Source organism: Mustela lutreola, chromosome 7, assembly GCF_030435805.1.
Source record: "Mustela lutreola isolate mMusLut2 chromosome 7, mMusLut2.pri, whole genome shotgun sequence".
Taxonomy (NCBI): Eukaryota; Metazoa; Chordata; class Mammalia; order Carnivora; family Mustelidae; genus Mustela; species Mustela lutreola.
This window is the reverse complement of record NC_081296.1, coordinates 46,216,614-46,234,286: the sequence shown is the minus strand read 5'-3', so window position 1 is coordinate 46,234,286 and position 17,673 is coordinate 46,216,614. Positions and strand designations below refer to the sequence as shown.

Sequence of the window (17,673 nt, the reverse complement as noted above, 5' to 3'; positions counted from 1 at the left end):
GGGCAGAGAGAGAGGAGGAAGCAGGCTCCCTGCTGAGCAGAGAGCCTGAGGTGGGGCTTGATTCCAGGACCCTGGGATCATGACCCGAGCCAAAGGCAGAGGCTTTAACCCACTGAGCCATAGGGTGCGTTTTCATTCTGCTTATTGTTTCTTCGTGCAGAAGCTTTCAGTTTGATGTAGTCCCACTTATTTGGCTTTTGTTGCTTGTGCTTTTGGTGTCATAATAAAAAAAATCACTGGCAAGAGCAATGTCAAGGAGCCTTTTCCCAGTTTTCTTCTTGAAGTGTTACAATTTCAGGTCCTTTGTTTAAGTCTTTAATCCAGGAATATGATTTTAAAGAACTAAAGTGAGTTACTGAGAAACCAAACATAAACCAAACACGAGCTTCAAAGAAGTTGGGGTGAAGATCAGAGAGTTCTCTTGAGAGCTGGTAAAAGGAGAGTGGTAAAGAAGACGTATTTTGGGCAGATTTAGGACCGTATGGTTTAGACTGCGGGCATTTAGAACGGCCAAAGCGTGATCTGCGACAAATTTTTAAAGAATTCAGAAAAAAACCTGCCACAGCCTCTGTCTTTCCTTTCTGGAATTGAAGGTCTTTTCGTCTGTTTTGATCACTGGTGGCTGTCGCTTGTTGGGACTTTACTTTCGCTGTCTTGCACCACAAGAGGCAGAAAAGGAAGAAATAAACCTCCCTTCCTTGTGAAGTTAAGAAGAAGAAAGCGGCCTCTTAACATCTTTCACTCCTCATTTTCGCCTTAGGGACGGTCCTTAACAGTCCAAGAACTAGCGAGCCCGGGAGGCTCTGCGGAGATGCGCTCCCGTCTGGGGGCGGGACCCGGAGAAACCCCGCCTCCTAAACCCAATCCCAGCTCTCCGCCGGCGGACAGGAAGCGGCGGCGGGTCTAGCAGCCCGGGAACCGGCCCTCGCGCGCATGCGCGCGCCCCTGGGGCGCCTGGGGGAGGGGGAGGGGCGGGAGGAAGGGGTGCGGCTGGGCCTGCCGGTTGGGCGCCGCGAATCACGTGGTGAGGAAGGAGGCGGAGGTCCGGGGTTCGGGGGAGGGAGGTAGAGAAGAGGGAAGGAGCGAGGGAAGGAACGCGGGGAAGGGAGGAAGGAAGAGAACGAGGGGGAGGGAGGTCCCTGTTTTGGAGGCGCTGGGAGCTTTGCCGGCCCCTGAAGTGGAGCGAGAGGGAGGTGCTTCGCCGTTTCTCCTGCCGGGGGAGGTCCCGGCTTCCCGTGGAGACTCCGGACCAAGCCCCTTCAGCTTCTCCCTCCGGATCGATGTGCTGCTGTTAACCCGTGAGGAGGCGGCGGCCGCGGAAGATGGTGTTGCTGAGAGTGTTAATTCTGCTCCTCTCCTGGGCGGCGGGGCTGGGAGGTGAGGCACGACCCCGAGCGCCGGGGACGCCTTGACCACGGCGGACCGCGCAGCGGCAGCGGCGGCCGGGTCGAGCGGAGCCCAGTCGCGCCGCGCGGCGGGCGCGTCAGTCAGCCCGGCCGGCCGGCGGCGCCACTCCGGCGCGCAGCGCTCCCCGCTCCCTATTGTCCCCCGCGCCCCGACCGCGTTCCCTTCCGTGGCGGGCCAAGGAGGCTCCGAGCCTCCGCCGAGGCCTTCCCCGCCCCCCACTGCCCCGGCGGCAGGGGAGGCGGGGGTCGCCTCCCAGAGAAGCAGTCTGGAGATCGGAGTTGCCGGGCGTGAGCCGTGGAGCCCAGGCCGGTGGCTCCATCCCTCCAGCCTGTCGCCGGGTGCCGGACGGGCTGCCGCCGTGGGGCTGGCGGTCTTTACCTCCCTCCTTCCGCCCCCAGCTTCTGCCGGGTGGCGGATTCCGGAGTCCGCTCCATCGAGGGGAAGCGCCGCGCAGGCTGGTGGGAAGTTGCAATGTGTGCGGCGGGGCTGGTGTATTGTTCTTTACCGGGCGCGGCGATCCAGACTGACCCGGTTCTGCAGAGGGGTCGCCGGTGGAGGGGTAACGGTGGTCCTCTGCTTTTCTGAGAAGAGTCGCTTCCGCTCTTTATAGAGCCCTGCCTCTGCCCGAGTGTATGGAGAGAGCTCTCAGGAGGGTGTGTTTATGTTCAGTGAAAACATTCTGTTGCCCAGGGGAATGGGTTTGGTGGGGAGGAAGAGGTGAGCCGTTTCGGGATGTTCTTTGACCCGCTGTTTGGTTTGGGTCTCTTAGAGGGACAAGTCCCTGGGTGACCCAACTTGAGTTTTCCTAAGGTCTCAGGTGGAGTTAGACGTACAGTGTAGTTAGTGAGTTGTCAGACGGTGGCAACTCCCCCCACCCCCAAATTGGAGTTAAATTTACTGTAAGCAGATAATCACTTGAATCGTTTTGAAGACGTTTTGAAGACGATTTTTCTGATCCTAGGACCAGCTGCATAATTTTGTTGTTGTGTCAAGTGCTTTATTTCAGGTAAAGTTTTTTACTTGCCCCAAAGTATACTTAAAAACCTCAAATATGTTTAAGATAATTGAATTGAAAAATTTACCGGAATGCTTCCGATGAGTTTTGTCTAATTTGATAATTTATATTTTATGTAGTGTATTGTTTCTGTTCTTCTTTGTCACTTTAACTTATGATTGCAGAGCCAAGCATGTTTTTGTCCTGAGTTCTACTTAGTCCGAGAATGATGCTTTGTAGGTACACTTTTGTTGTAGTTTGTGGTGTTCATTTGCTAGATGTACGTTTTAGATTAAGAGTTTCTAGAAGATGTTTAGTTTTAAGAAGTATTGTGTGCTAGAGACCCTTTATAAGGGCCTTTTTATACCATTTGTATTTATGTTCAGAATGTGACTTCTAGCAAATCATTACTTATGCCTGTTACCACTATTTGTGATTATAGTCAGGTGTTAGACTCTTGATTTCTATTAGGTGGTACAAAGTAAGACAAACACATGAAGTACTGTAAATTACTGAGGAGTGATAGTATGTAAAATGACCTTTGTTTTTAAGTGTGAAACAATCAATATAAATTGGTGTAGCCTGATGGCTGAAGAAGAAGTAAATTAAGAGCATAATTTTTGTGGGTTAAGATTCTTGGCACACAAAAATCTAAATTGAGAACTCTGGAGTCATTTATAAAGTATCATTTTGCATTAAACATTAAAGCATTAGCTCTTACACATTTAAGCAGAACTTTAAAAAAAAGACTAAAACATTCATTTTAAAATTAGCATCAAGATTGTAGCCTTTGGGTACATGGAGATATTTGTAATTTTATTGTAATATATACTATTTTTAAATATGAATCTGAGCTATTTGTAACATATACATTAGAAATTGGTTGGAATTTCTAAATATTTGTGTTTCAAATTTCAAAATATTTGTGTTTTTGACTATTTTGGAGAGTTGTCTTTTCTCTTTAAAAATTAATTGATATGCTTGAGAGGACAAACGATATTTCAGCTCTAGTAGTCAGTTCACTACAATAGTACTTTGGTTTGATGAAATCACACAAAAAATGGAGTTTAGAGTATGGCATGTTTTTTATGTTTAAAAATTTGGCGTAAATCCTTTGTTTTATACCATGCATTCTTTAAAAATAAGTTTTCTGGAAGTTTGGCCAAAAGTATTAAAAGTATCAAAGCTTAAGGTTAAACGATTTCTTTCACTTCTACCAGCAAATAAGGGTCTATGTATTTAATAAGAGAGACAGATTTGTCTCTGTCTTTAAGGAGTTCTGCCTTAGTTGGAGATTGATAATCCAGTCAGCTGTATCATTTTAAGGCCCAGTCAGGCCATCCCCTACGTTAACTCTATCTTTTCTGTATACAAAGAACCTCTCTGAGAGGCAGGTGTTGAGGGAAACGGCCATAGAAGGCACCTCTGTTTTCTGATTTTTTTTTTAATAACTTATTTATGATCTTCAAGGATGTTTATTTAATAATTATCTGATTTCTTAAATTTTTCAAAGGACTTGCAGGATTAAGGAGGGGGAGTAAGGGACATTTCTATGATGTCTATTTTGTTTCTGATACTGTTGTTAGGAGTTTCACTTTTCAGCATTTCTGAGAGAGTGGTGGTATTTTACAGTTGAAGAAATAGGCTTGAAGAAATGATTTCTTTAGCATTACCCCCCTGCTCAGTGGTGAATTAGACATTCAAACCCAAGCCAGCTTGACCTCAAGGCCTGAACTTTTTACCCGTTGCCCCCTTATCATAACCTTTTGAAGGCGGTTTTCACACATTAGCTTAAAGGTAGCCTCTGGACTGAACCCACCTTAGAGATGTGTTTTGTTTGATTCACAGCATCTTTAGGTTTCAACTAGTTAACAACATCGAAAAATTGGGAAATTCCTCAATGAAATTCATAGATTTTTAGATCTTTCTTTCTTTCTTTCTTTCTTTTTTGAAAGGATTGGAAACCCAGGTTCTTGGGCTGCATTCCCATTGTCTATAGCAGAGTGGTAGAGCAATAGCTGTCCTCTTTAGACTGGGCATGTGCTTATCAGTCAGTGCAGTTACTATCATTCCTACTGGCAATAAACTTGGCCTACTTCACTCATTTTTGTCACCTGTGTGGATCCTGTATGTTATTTGTGTTTTTGCCTCAGCTTCATCCTGCATAGATGGATCGATTCTTTTAAAAATGTTTTTTTGTCTGTGACCTCTTACCCAACTTTTAATATGTTTTTTAATTCTTTATTTTTACAGTGGTATTTAAAAAAAGATTTTATTTATTTATTTGACAGAGACAGTGAGAGAGGGAACATAAGTATGGGGAATGGGAGAGGGAAAAGCAGGCTTCCTGCTGAGCAGGAACCTGATGTGTGGCTCGATCCCAAGGACCCCAGGTACCATGATTTGAGCAGAAGGCAGATGCTTAACAACTGAGCCCCGCAGGAGTCCCTATTTATACAGTAGTTTTAAAACTTTGTTAAAAGCTGTGGCATACTCTATTCTTTTTATTTAGTATAAGATTAATAAATATTTAAAAAATCCTCTTTTCATAATAACAATTTGAAGGTCTTAAAGAATGATGGTTCTCATTTTTCCAAATCACTTTATTTCAATGAATAAATAAGCCATTTCTTTTTCTACTTGGATGAAACTCACAGAAAAAAAAACAGTTGAGGGTCTTGCAAGTAAAAACTTAGGCTCTTTTTCTTTTAAGACCAGACTTGTAAAATTTTGGCAATTTTTGATGAAGTTTTTCTAAGATACACTTACACATTTACTGTGTTCTTGAAATGGGCTGACTTCAATCTTTTTTTTTTTTTTTTTTAAGATTTTTATTTATTTGTTTGACAGACAGATCACAAGTAGGCAGAGAGGCAGGCAGAGAGAGAGGAGGAATCAGGCTCCCCACTGAGCAGAGAGCCCGATGCGGGGCTCTATCCCAGGACCCTGGGATCATGACCTGGCTGGAGGCAGAGGCTTTAACCCACTGAGCGACCCAGGTGCTCCGACTTCAATCTTTCTTAAATGATTGGAGTTTAGTGTAAAGAACAGCTATTATTGTTCCGGCCTCTGTTGTAGTTTCTGGCTTTCCCCCTTGCCCTGAAACAATTGAAATGAGTATTCTAAATTTATTCCAGTGATTGTGCTTTTTATTCTATCTAGTTTCAATAGTATTTCCAATTTTTTGGTTAAAATTCCTGGCTTTCTTGCAAACCTTGAGAATATCACCTTCTAATTAGTTGGTGTTCACTTTTTTAAAAATTTTGTTTATTTGAGAGCGAGCATGCGCAAGCCAGGAGGGGAGCGGTGGGGTTGGGGTGGAAGGAGCAGAGGGAAACCTGGCTACCTGCTGAGCAGGGAGCTAGAAATGGGGATTGATCCCAGGACCCCAAGATCATGACCCGAGCTGAAGGCAGATGCTTAACTGACTGAGCCACGCAGGGACCCCTAAAAGTTTATTTTTAATGTGTATGCTTTGGCTTGTGTAGTTTAGTGTTGAGGTTCCCTTTTCTGAACATTTAGGATAATGTACTAATGTATTTTGGTAGTTAAAATGAGGCAGGGTGGAATGGAGAGAAAAAACCTGATAGATAACCAGGAAGACAAGCCAAATAAAACACAAACTCATTTGGTTGTAGGTAGATCCTTTTCTAGATCTGAATCATGAGTACTTTGGTTCCAAACTAGTATACTAGATTATTGATATTAAATATACCTGAAAATGTGCAATTGTAGTATCCTCTGCAGGAATGCAAATTGTAAGTTACGAAAAATATTCTCAGTATTTAAAGGGAGCAGTTAGGTAAGAGGTAGATGACAGAGGCTCCGGATACTATGACACCGTGTTTTATGGTTAGTTTGTAGTAAGGTAACTGTTGTGTGTTACAGATTTGGTGAGTTTGTGATTGCATAAAGTTAAATTGTCTGTCTTTGAATTGTATCACATTCTAATGGTTAGAAAACTTTTGCCAATGTTGGAAGTGTATTTTGGGGATGGCCTAATTTAAAATATATAGGTGAAGTAACAAAAATGGAATTTGTGTGTGTGGAGAAGTTGTTGGGCAGGGCAAGTAGTCACTGGATATAGCTGCTAACACAAGTTTCCAGGAGAGGACTATGTGGTCACTAACTGGGGGAGACAAACTGTAGATGCAAAAAGCCGTGGAAGGAAGAGTGCAGTGGTTTCAAATCTGAGCCCCAAGTCATAGGGCAGATGCTCCAAATTCTAGGAATTGATTTGCATTTGGTCTATTTGCATGTGGGCAACTCTGTGTGATATGCTTGGGTAAGGAGCCTCAGGTTTTGTGTACTATTATTATTTTTTTGTTATTGCTTGTTTTGTTTTTTTTTTTGTTTTGGAGGAATTGATCTATTTAATGATTATTAGTGATTCTTCCAAGCAACTCTAAAATGCCTACTTCTGTGAATAAAAATTCAGTAGTGGTAATTCTAACTAGTTTAGCTGTTAATCTTTATACTGGGAAAAGAAAGCTGTTAATCTTTATACTGGGGAAAAAAGTGCTAATAAGAATAAATGGGAAAACTGTAATAATCCTGCCAGTTCAATTCCTATGAGGGCAGTAATAGTGATATCCAGCAGTGTGAAGGTTTTGCCTTGGTACTGTGGAGAGAGTCCTGTCCAACTAGGTTGCAAGAAACAGCAATACTGAGAATTGTTCTTAGAGAATGTAGATTCCCTCGGATACTGGGTGAATTCATTCTAAAGCTATTATAATTCCAAGTAAACAGTGTGAGAATGTGTACAGCGGGAACGTTGCTGTTTAGTCACCAGTTTATTGTATGTCTGTGGTTAGTAGGAGTCATGAAGCTCTAGTCTTGAGTGAGAAGTAAAAAACAGAATTTGTCAGCATAGACAGAAATGCCGAGATGTAAAATACAGTTCCAGTTACGTATTATAGTTGCAGTTGAAATGAGGATTTATTTCCCCAGTTGGGGAAAGGTTTTTGAGAAAAGTGTTTGGCATAATAGTCTACTAAGGTGCTCGTAGGTTTTCTTTCCTGGAATGGAGTCTCCATGGCCATGATAGCCAGGACTCCAAATATTCATATTCTAGACCATTATAACTGCAAGGTAGAGTGTTACGGAATGTTGGTTGGAGTCCATGTAGAGGAGTATGACACAAGTAAGGAATAAATTAGTTCCTTGATGAATTGTGTGTTTGAGTTCTGTATTAGAATAGCAATTGTAGAAATAAATAAGGATAGAAAAGAAATCTCATGGAAGAAAAATTGATAAAACTTGGCAGAAGTTTAACATGAAGCTAATAAAATTTACTGAAGTCTCACTGTGTGGAATTTAGATTTCAGAGTTTGTTGCATTGGAGAGAATGTGTTTCATCAAACTTAGAGGACTTAAGTCTTAGAAGTTGAAAATAAGGCATCTTAAAGTTTTGAATCTATGTAGGTTCTAGTTAGGGATGTGTGTCATAGTTGGGGATTTTATCCGATTTGCAATCTAATATTTTTGTTAGGGATTAGTTAAAACTTTGCATAGTCTTTCAGAAATATTTGGCTTGACATTTGGGAAGAACTGCTCTAGAGTTGTGAGGCAGAAGTTTGGTGAATTTGGAGTGGAGGGGAGAGGTTAGTGTTTTGGGTTTTTTTTTGTTTTTTTTTTTTTGGTTAAAGTAGGTTCCCCATCCAGTGTGGAGCCCTGTGTGCGGAGCTTAAACTCATGACCCGGAGATCAATACATGAGCTGAGATCAAGAGTCAGATGCTTAAGTGACTGAGCCACCCAGGCGCCTGGGAGAGGTTAGAATTAAAGATGTGTTAACAAGTATATTTTTGCAGGTGTGTATTTGTTATTAAGTTGGAATTAGGCTCTTTGGCAAATGCACATATATGATTTTCAGAGCAGAATTTTCTTTTTTTTTTTTTAATTTTTATTTATTTGACAGAGAAATCACGAGTAGGCAGAAGTAGGCAGAGAGAGAGGGGAAGCTGGCTCCCTGCCAAGCAGAGAGCCCGATGTGGGGCTTGATCCCAGGACCCCAAGATTATGACCTGAGCTGAAGGCAGAGTCTTAACCCACTGAGCCACCCAGGCGCCCCCAGGGCAGAATTTTCTTTCTTTTTTTTTTTTTTAAAGATTTTATTCATTTATTCATTTGACAGACAGAGATCACAGGTAAGCAGAGAGGCAGGCAGAGAGAGAGAAGCAGGCTCCTCACCGAGCAGAGAACCCGACGCGGGGCTCGATCCCAGGACCCCGAGACCACGACCCGAGCCGAAGGCAGAGGCTCAATCCACTGAGCCACCCAGGCGCCCCCCAGGGCAGAATTTTCTATCCATCTTTGCTTGCATGGATGATGGCAAGGGATACAATACACATATTTGAACTTTGTATTTAGTTTTCGTAAGAATACAGATGGAGTCCTATACTTATGAATTGAATGGGATATTACTTTGCTACCTCTTTCCCTAGGAGTTAATTGGGATAAGTTTGTAAAAATGCTGGAGGCTGCAAAATGTTATACAGATATTATAAAGATTATGTTGTTTCCAGGCCTACTTTCATTTGGAATCTATTAGTTTCAAAATATAGATGGATAAAATGTATTTCTAAAAATTGAAATGCTAGAAAGTTGATACCAAGCATTAGAAAATAGAGCTTAAGAAAATCCATAATTCCTTTCCACAATTTTATCATTTAATATCAATCATTAATTAATTAAAATTAATCACTATTAATATTAATACATTAATATTTAAAAATACTTATTAATAACAATTTGCCTGGTAGTATTTATGCAGTTTTTAATCTTTCAAAAAATTAATGTGTAGTTAAAGTGTATATGCAGAGCAGACACTGAAATATTTATAGTCTAGAGACAGTTTTGGTTGTCATACCTGGAGAGATGCTCCTAGCATCTAGTGGGTAGAGGCTGGAGATGCTGCTAAACATCTTACAATGCACAGGACAGCCCCTCACAACAAAAATTTGTCTGGCCAAAATGTTAGTAGTGCTGAGAGTGAGAAACCCTGCTCCAGAGGAAATTTGAGTCTTTTTTACCTTTCTTTCTTTATTTTTTAAAAATTTCTGATAGCTGCTGTCTTAACTGATTACTCAAGTTTCATAAGCTTCCATATTTCTATCCTGTTGAAACCTTTTTCTCCTAGTGTTCTTTGTGCTGCAGCTCTGAAAAATTTGCTCTATCCCTTACCTTCTAGCAGTTCCCATTCTTCATCTTCTAGTTTGTGGCTGGGAAGTAAATCTGATTCTGTTAATTATTTTATAATAGTAATTGAATGACTGAGAACTCAGTGAGGATTATTTCAAAACCAGAACAAACCAATTGCTCGTTAGAAGAGCCATAGATTGGTAGGATTTTAGTTTCTTTGGGGTAGTTTTGAGAGACTCAGCCAGCAGCTTTACATTTCTATCTTCAGAATTAGTTCTACTCAGTTTCAACTTTTCACAAAATATTTTCTTCAAAATATTAATGCATAAGTTCTCAAAGGCTTTCATATCTTTTTTATAACTCCACTCTCGCTTCCTCTTATTATCATCATTAACACCTTTGGCAGAATTGTTTTATTTGCACATCTGTATTTCCTGGAAGGAGGTAGAGGTAGATGCTTTGGGGCTTCATATGGGAGAAGGGAGAAGTAATGAGAATGGGTTTAGGATGAAATGTGGGTGTGTGGTAGATATACACCAGCAGGGGAGTTGTGGCTGAACCCATTGTGTGTGTGTGTGTGTGTGGTGTGTGTGTGTGTACGCGTATTTTATTTAGGTAGGTTGAAAGTCACTGTCCCTTACATGGGTTACTGTCTATACGTGTGGCTGCACTTATTGAAATGGTATAAAGGCATTTCAGATGAGCCTAGAAATCTAAATGTGTACATGTTTCATTTTTGAATTTGTTAAGTTGCAGTTCATACATTAGTGTTAGAAATTTAATACATTCAGTATGTTTTAATCATTGATGTCTCATGCCCTTTGTGATTTAGTTTATAATTTAAAAAAGCTGCTTTTTAAATTATTTTAACTGTTATTTTAACTTCTGAGCCAGCTAGCCTCATTTTTAGAAACCAGCTCATCTCAAAAAGTGGGTGTTTTGAAATATGCTTTTAATTGTAGGACATACCCTATTGTCTTGAACTTCCATTGAAACTGCTGGGTAGAGGTATTTGCTTGTAGAACATTATCTGACTCATTTCTAGTGAAGAAGTTGATACTGTGGCTTAAGTTTGAAGTCACATTGTAGAAGTAACTTTTCCTTTTCTTTTTAAGATTTTATTTATTTACTTGACAGAGAGCACAAGCAGGGAGAGCTGCAGGTAGAGGGAGAGGGATGAGCAGGGAGCCCAGTGCAAGGCTGGATCCAAGGACCCTGGGATCATGACCTGAGCCAAAGGCAGACGCTTAACTGAATGAGCCAACTAGGCCCCCCAGAAGTAACTTTTCTAAGAATACAGTAAGGGTACTTACATATATTGCTGAAATATAGGACATGATAGTTCCTAGAAGTCTGCCTTTGTCATACAAGAGAACAGTTTTGTTAGTGGTATTTACTGCTTCAAGATCAGAGTGAGTATATATCAAATATAAGAAGCATTGGTCAACACAGTGTGATGTCTAAGATAAAGTTGATGACTCAAGTTTCTCAGGAAGGAAATACACTTTTATGTTGGGGAAAAATGCTCTTGGTACTTAATTTTAGAATTATACAAGTGAAAAGTCTGTTGAAAACAACTTGATTACAAGTAATTTTTCTGAGGAATGGAAATGTGCCAGCCTTAGCTTCTTACACATCCTCTCATTTATTGTAATTGAGTTTTTCTGTAAATAGGAAGATCTGTAATGTCAAAACATGTTTGCTGATTTTTCTGCCCCATTCTTAAAATTGTAGAATAAAGTTTCTTTGATATGGAAAAGAAAGTGTGTTATGTACTTTTGCTGTTATACACAAAGATGATGATATTGACCTACCATTAGCAAGATATATTCTGATTATTTTTTCATCTTGTTGTTAATGAAATTTTTATTCTTTGTTTTTTGTCCTAATCTTATATTTAATTTAGATTGGAACAGAAGCTTGTAGGCTTTGGATTCAGAAGCTGGGAAGGAAGCTTTTGTTTGCAGAATCCATAGAAAGTAAGATGCTACCTACCCATGAAAAATGGAAAATATTCGTAATGTCTAGCATTCATGGAATTTTTATTATATGCCAGGCACTGTTTTTTGGGCATTTTGTGTATTATCCCAATCTTTACAACATCTCTCTAAGATAGGTTCTGTTATTTTCATTTCAAAAATGTGGGAGCAGGATCAGGGAGAATAACTTCTTCAGTGTCAGAGAAGTCATATAGCTATTTGAGAAAACCAGGATTTAATCTCATCAGTCTGGCTGCAGAATTCATGCTCTTAAACACCGTAGTGCCTCCGAGAAACATACTTCATGCTTTGAAAGGCATTGTATAGTGAGGTTGTTAGATTCTGCCTTTGTACAAAGATTGAATTATTTTGCCATCAGTTTAGACTCTTTATACTTATAATATTTGAGCCATTTGGCTTTTGGTCCATCAAGTGTTTTTTTTTTTTTTTTTCTTTACATTAGAAAATGTTTACAATTAAAGAGAGGAAATAACCTTATATGACATTTTATTATAATACTATATCAATTTTGTTCATTTTTTAAAAGCTTGAGGATACACAATCTCTGGATGGTGAGATATAAGTTATGTGTTTATGCAGTAATCAGGAAGCGAATATTTTTTAATTTTTATTTTTAAAGATTTTATTTTATTTGACAGAGATCACAAGCAGGCAGAGAGGCAGGCAGAGAGAGAGGAAGGGAAGCAGGCTCCCTGCCGGGCAGAGAGCTCGATGTGGGGCTTGATCCCAGGACCCTGCGATCATGCCCTGAGCCAAAGGCAGAGGATTTAATTTAACCCACTGAGCCACCCAGGTGCCCTGAGGAAACAAGTATTTTTTTAAAGTAGATTATCTATAGTAAAAACCAGTGTCCAAAGTCACCAGACTTTGAAAAAATTTACAGGAAATAAAAATACTATTCTCAAACTGTAAAAAGGGAGATACTTTCTAAGTTCTCCAGTGGCAAGGAGACCAATGTATGTTTTTTTCTGCTTTTTAGAACTTGCTGGTCATTTTTCTACTACTCTTGCAAGTAGGTAATTTTATGGTATTCCTTTACTTCTCCAGTTTTTTTTTTTAATTAAGTTTTGAAATTAGTTGTGTTTTTTCCATTTAATAGATCCAATCCAGTTATCCTTTACCAATTGTATACATAGACATTTACTCAATATATATTTTTTCCTAACTTTGTATCTTAAAAGCTTCTATACTTTCTGAGAGGTTGGAAGCAAATATAGTCCAATTAACATTTGTATACCTTTGATCTAAATTTATTAATGGTTATCTATTGCCATGATTGCTTTATTGCTCATTTAAAAAATATGTGAAAAAATATGTATTTATTTATATATATCTTTTCCTCTGAACCAGTTGAAAGTAAGTTGTACCACTAAAGACTTCATTATGCATCTCATGAGATTAATGACATTGTCTTATACAACTAATAAGATAACTTCTCTTTTTAAGTGTCGGATGTTCAAATTTCCCATGAAGCTTCTAAGTACTAGGCACCATGTGAATTTATTACATGCTATCTGAGGACTAGATTTCTGTCAACTACAACTAAGGACCAGAAAATAAAATGTTGTTGGGATGCTTTTATGTATGGGTAAAATAAAGTAATAGTAGAGAAAGGAGGAGACATTGACAGAATATTGCAGGATGGAAATATTTTATGTAGGAACAATGGCACAATAACATAATAACCTATAGGTTATCCCATTGTTAGGAGGTCGTCTTAGAATAAAGATATTAATAACGATGAGCCTGGCTCAAGAAGATGTTAAAGTAGAGGAAAAAATTAATAATTGTTCAAATGAAAAGCTATTTGGAGATAGGTAAACTACAGTTCTCTAGAAATTTTCCTCAGTGGAAACTGTCATTTTCCACTGATGTGAGATTACTAACATCTTTCTTGTACTTTAGGTTAAATATATTTTATTTTCATCATTGTGAGATAACAGATATGTCTCTCCATTGCTAAGGACTTCACATGAGAAATTGTTAATATTCTATTCTTATTAGAAGGAATAAAAAGGTATAACAGATTGCTGTTCTTTGAGTCCTTCTTGTTAACCTTCCTGTCTTTCATTTTGTCCCTCATGGGTATTATATCAGAGTGATAAAAAACAACAACAACAACAAACTCCAGGTCTGTATTCAGAGGCAACAACAGAATATTAATCCTTTTTCATTACTGTTTTGTTTTTTACTCACAGATTTGTTGGCTGTGTCTCCTTTTGTACAAATCTATTTCCTGTAAATAGAAGATTTAAGTTAGAGGAAGAAAATAGTCTATTATGGGCCACAAATCACATGTAAATTTAAATTGCAACAGACCTTTGGAAGAAGTAGTTTCTGTTCCTGGATTTACTTATTATTTGCTTTAAACAACCCTTAATATAGTTATGATCCCCCACATTTTATTTGTATCTCTGGACCAGACCTCTCCCTTGATTTCCAGCCTCTTGTATCCCAGCTATATATTGGGTTAATGTTTAGTGGGCATCTCAAACTTAACATGTCCAAAAACAAACCTCTGATTCTCCTCACCCCCTGCCTTTTGTAGTCTTTTCCCATCTCACGAATGGGAGCTCTGGTCTTCAGTTGCTCAGGCCAAAAACTTGGAGTTATCTTTTATTCTTCCTTCTCTTACCCTCTGCATACAGTCCATCAGCAAATCCTTTCAGCTCCTTCTGCAAAGTATGTGTAGACTTTGAATACTCAACTATTTCCACCTCCACTGCCCTGATTGACATAAGCCAACATCCTCTCACTTTAATTACTGTAAACCCTGCTAACTGTTCTCTTGTTCTCCCATTCCTTTTTCAACATAGCAGTTAATGTGATCCTATTCAAAAGGTACTCCTTTTGTCAAAACCATCCACTGGCAAATTGTATACTTTAAAATGTTTCAAATAGTGAGTTTTATGTTATGTGAATTGCACCTCAAAAAAAGCAATAGGAAAATAAATAAATTTAAAAAAACCCATTCAGTGGCTTACTATTCTGTGTAAAAGCCAGAGTCCTAAGTGGCTTGTGAGGCCCTACGTGATGTTCATTGTATGCTTCTGTCCCCTACGATACCTCTGCAGTTCTCCCCCTTGTTTGTTTCTGCTCCAGCTACACAGAGTTCTGTAAAAAATGCCAAGCTTGTTCCTGTCTCAGGGACTTTGTCCTTGCTGGTCCTTTTACATGCATCACTTCCCTTCTAGATTCCTGTATTATCTGTCCTCTTAGTTTTTCATTTTTAAATTAAAACTTTTTAAAAATAGTGGTGAAATACACATAACAAAATTTACCATCATAACCATTTTATGCAGTTCAGTAGTGGTAAGTATAGTAGTCCCGCCTTAACCATGGTTTCCCTTTCCATAGTTTCAGTTACCTAAGATAGCCCCAGTTTAGAAGTAGATGATCCTCCTGACTTAGTGTCAGAAGGTCAGTGTTAGCCTAACTCTGTGTCACAATTCCTGTGTCATTCACCTCACTTTATCTCATCACTTAGGCATTTTACCCTTTCTTAACATCACAAGAAGGAAGTGTGATTACCATACAGTAAGATATTTTGAGATAGAGACCGCATTCACATAACTTTACAGTGTTGTAATTGTTCTGTTTTACTATTAGTTATTGTTGTTAATCTCTCATGGTGCCTAATTTATCAGTTGAACTTTATCACAGGTGTGTATGTATAGGAAAGACCGTATGTCTAGGGTTGATGCAGTTGTTGTTTCAGCCATTTGCTGGCGGTCTTGGAATGTATCCCTTGCAGATAGAAGGGAAAGACTACTGTACACTTACTTTGTTGCATTTGGCTCTCTTTTAAGTCTTTGCTTAGATGTTAGTGAGGTCTTCCATTACCATTACTTTGCATAAGACGACCAACCCTTTCCTTGGCATTTTGTTTGCTTACCCAGAGAATACACTCATATAGCCGTCTAAAGTTATTTACTTATTTTATTGTCAATCTTCCTTCTCGAGAATAAAACTTCATGAGGTCAGTAACTGTTTTGTCCATGCTGTATTCCCAGCACCTGAAACAATGGCTAGGATATTACTAAGTGCCGGTTATATTATGTGTTAAGTGAACAGATTAATGAATATTGAAGTAAATTTTATTTTTTGTGTATTATGTGGGAATCCTAAGTTTCTCAGTATGTCTGGAAAAAAGCCTTGAAAGCTTCTAATTAGCCTTTTTACTTAAATTGACTTTTCTTTTTTTAAAGATTTTATTTATTTGACAGGGAGACAACAAGAGAGGGAATACAAGCAGTGGAAGTGGGAAAGGGAGAAGCAGGCTTCCCACTGAGTAGGGAAGCCAGTGTGGGCTCTATCCCAGGACCCTGGGATCATGACCTGAACCAAAGGCAGAGGCTTAATGACGGTGCCACCTATGCGCCCCTTAAATTGCCTTTAAAGTGGAATGGAACTATCATTTTTGTTATGTATTAGTGTATTAGTGTATTAGTTTTGCTCATTGAGTATTTTGATATGTTCTGTTAATTAACATATAATTATACCTAATATAATTAGGTAGGTTGAATGAGTTAGCCTTTTCTCTGTAAAAACCAAGTTGCTTTTTCTCAGCTAGTATGTGTTCCTATTTTTAAAAATGTTATTTTGTAAAAGTTTTTTAAAATTATTACTTGTTTTTTATTACTTAAAGTAATCACTACACCCAGTGTGGGACTCAAACCCACAACTCTGAGATCAAGAGCCACATGTTCCACTGACTGAAGCAGTCAGGGCCCCCTCCAAAATGTTATTTTTTGAAAATTTACTTATTTAAGTATTAATCTCTACACCCAGTGGGGGACTTGGACTCATGAACCCAAGATCAAGAGTTGCAAGCTCTTTCAACCGAGCCAGCCAGGACCCCCTAAAAAAATGTTATTTTTAAAGCATGGAACAGCTGTCATTCATTGTGAAGTTAGACTCCAAGGGGAAATGTAGAGTGTCTTTATACTTACCTGATTATACTCAATAAAACTTACAAACTTTATTGTCAGCTTGTTAACTTTATGTTAAGATGAAACTTTTCAAAAAATATTTATCTGTTTTATTTGAGAGAGAGAGAGCATATGCACACGAGTAGGTGAAGGGGCAGAGGAAGAAAATCTTCAAGCATGCTCCCTGCTGAGTGTGGAGTCCCACACAGGGGCCTGATCCCATGACCCATGAGATCATGACCTGACCCAAAACCAGCTGAACCACCAAGGCGTTCCAGGAGCTATGCTTTTAGATAGGGTGACCATAGACAGTTTCTGAAGAAATTGAGTAGATACCTGAGTGAAGTGTGGTGTCCAGCCCTGCTTCTCCCTGCTTGGGAGAAGCTGGGGAGAAGATATTCTAGGCAGAGGGACAATGAGACTAATGTCGCCCATAGAGTGAGGGGAGAGTGGTGAGACAGTTATGGGAGTAGAGTAGGGGAATGCAGCCCTTTATAAGTTCATGTTCAGCCCTGTAAATCATGGTTAGGACTCAGAGCAGTTGGGAAACATTTGGACATTTTTGAGCAGAGGACAGACATGACATGACTTGAACTGCATCACTCTTGCATTGTGGAAAATAGTGTACAGTGGGGGCAAGTGTGGAAGCAAGGAAGCCAGTTATTTGTCATGGTTTCTGATTGTCTAGAACCTTTTTTTTTTTTTTTTTTAAAGATTTTATTTATTTATTTGACAGAAATTACAAGTAGGCAGAGAGGCAGGCAGAGAGAGAGGAAGGGAAGCAGGACCCCTGCTGAGCAGAGAGCCCGATGTGGGACTCGATCCCAGGACCCTGAGATCATGACCTGAGCCGAAGGCAGCGGCTTAACCCACTGAGCCACCCAGGTGTCCCTGTCTAGAACCTTTTGAACCTTGTTGTGTTTGGCACAAATTTTTAGTCTTATGAATTCCATCTCCCTAATTCAGATTCCCACCCTTTTTCATCTGCAGACAGGACACAGGCATGTAAACTAGTTTTCTGAACTAGGCTGCTCTGATCAGATCCTTCACTGGAGACCTGGATTCTGAACTGAGCAGATATGTTTGCTTGCTGACGTTTTGCTGATAGTATGCATTATTCAGACAGTTTTTTTTTTTTAAATTTTATTTTTTAAAGTAATTTCAATACCCATTGTGGAGCTTAAACTTCAAAGCCCGGG

At 39.4% G+C, this 17,673-nt stretch overlaps 1 protein-coding gene across 1 annotated transcript in view; it reads left to right on the top strand.

Moving 5' to 3' along the window:
- Positions 1-1,062: 1,062 nt before the first annotated feature.
- ADAM10 (ADAM metallopeptidase domain 10) overlaps positions 1,063-17,673 on the top strand; it is a 137,239-nt gene continuing 120,628 nt past the window's right edge. Inside the window, exon 1 of the mRNA XM_059180626.1 lies at positions 1,063-1,377. Within this exon, the coding sequence (XP_059036609.1) occupies positions 1,323-1,377 (55 nt within the window). The 5' untranslated portion in view covers positions 1,063-1,322. The remainder of the gene's footprint in view (positions 1,378-17,673) is intronic.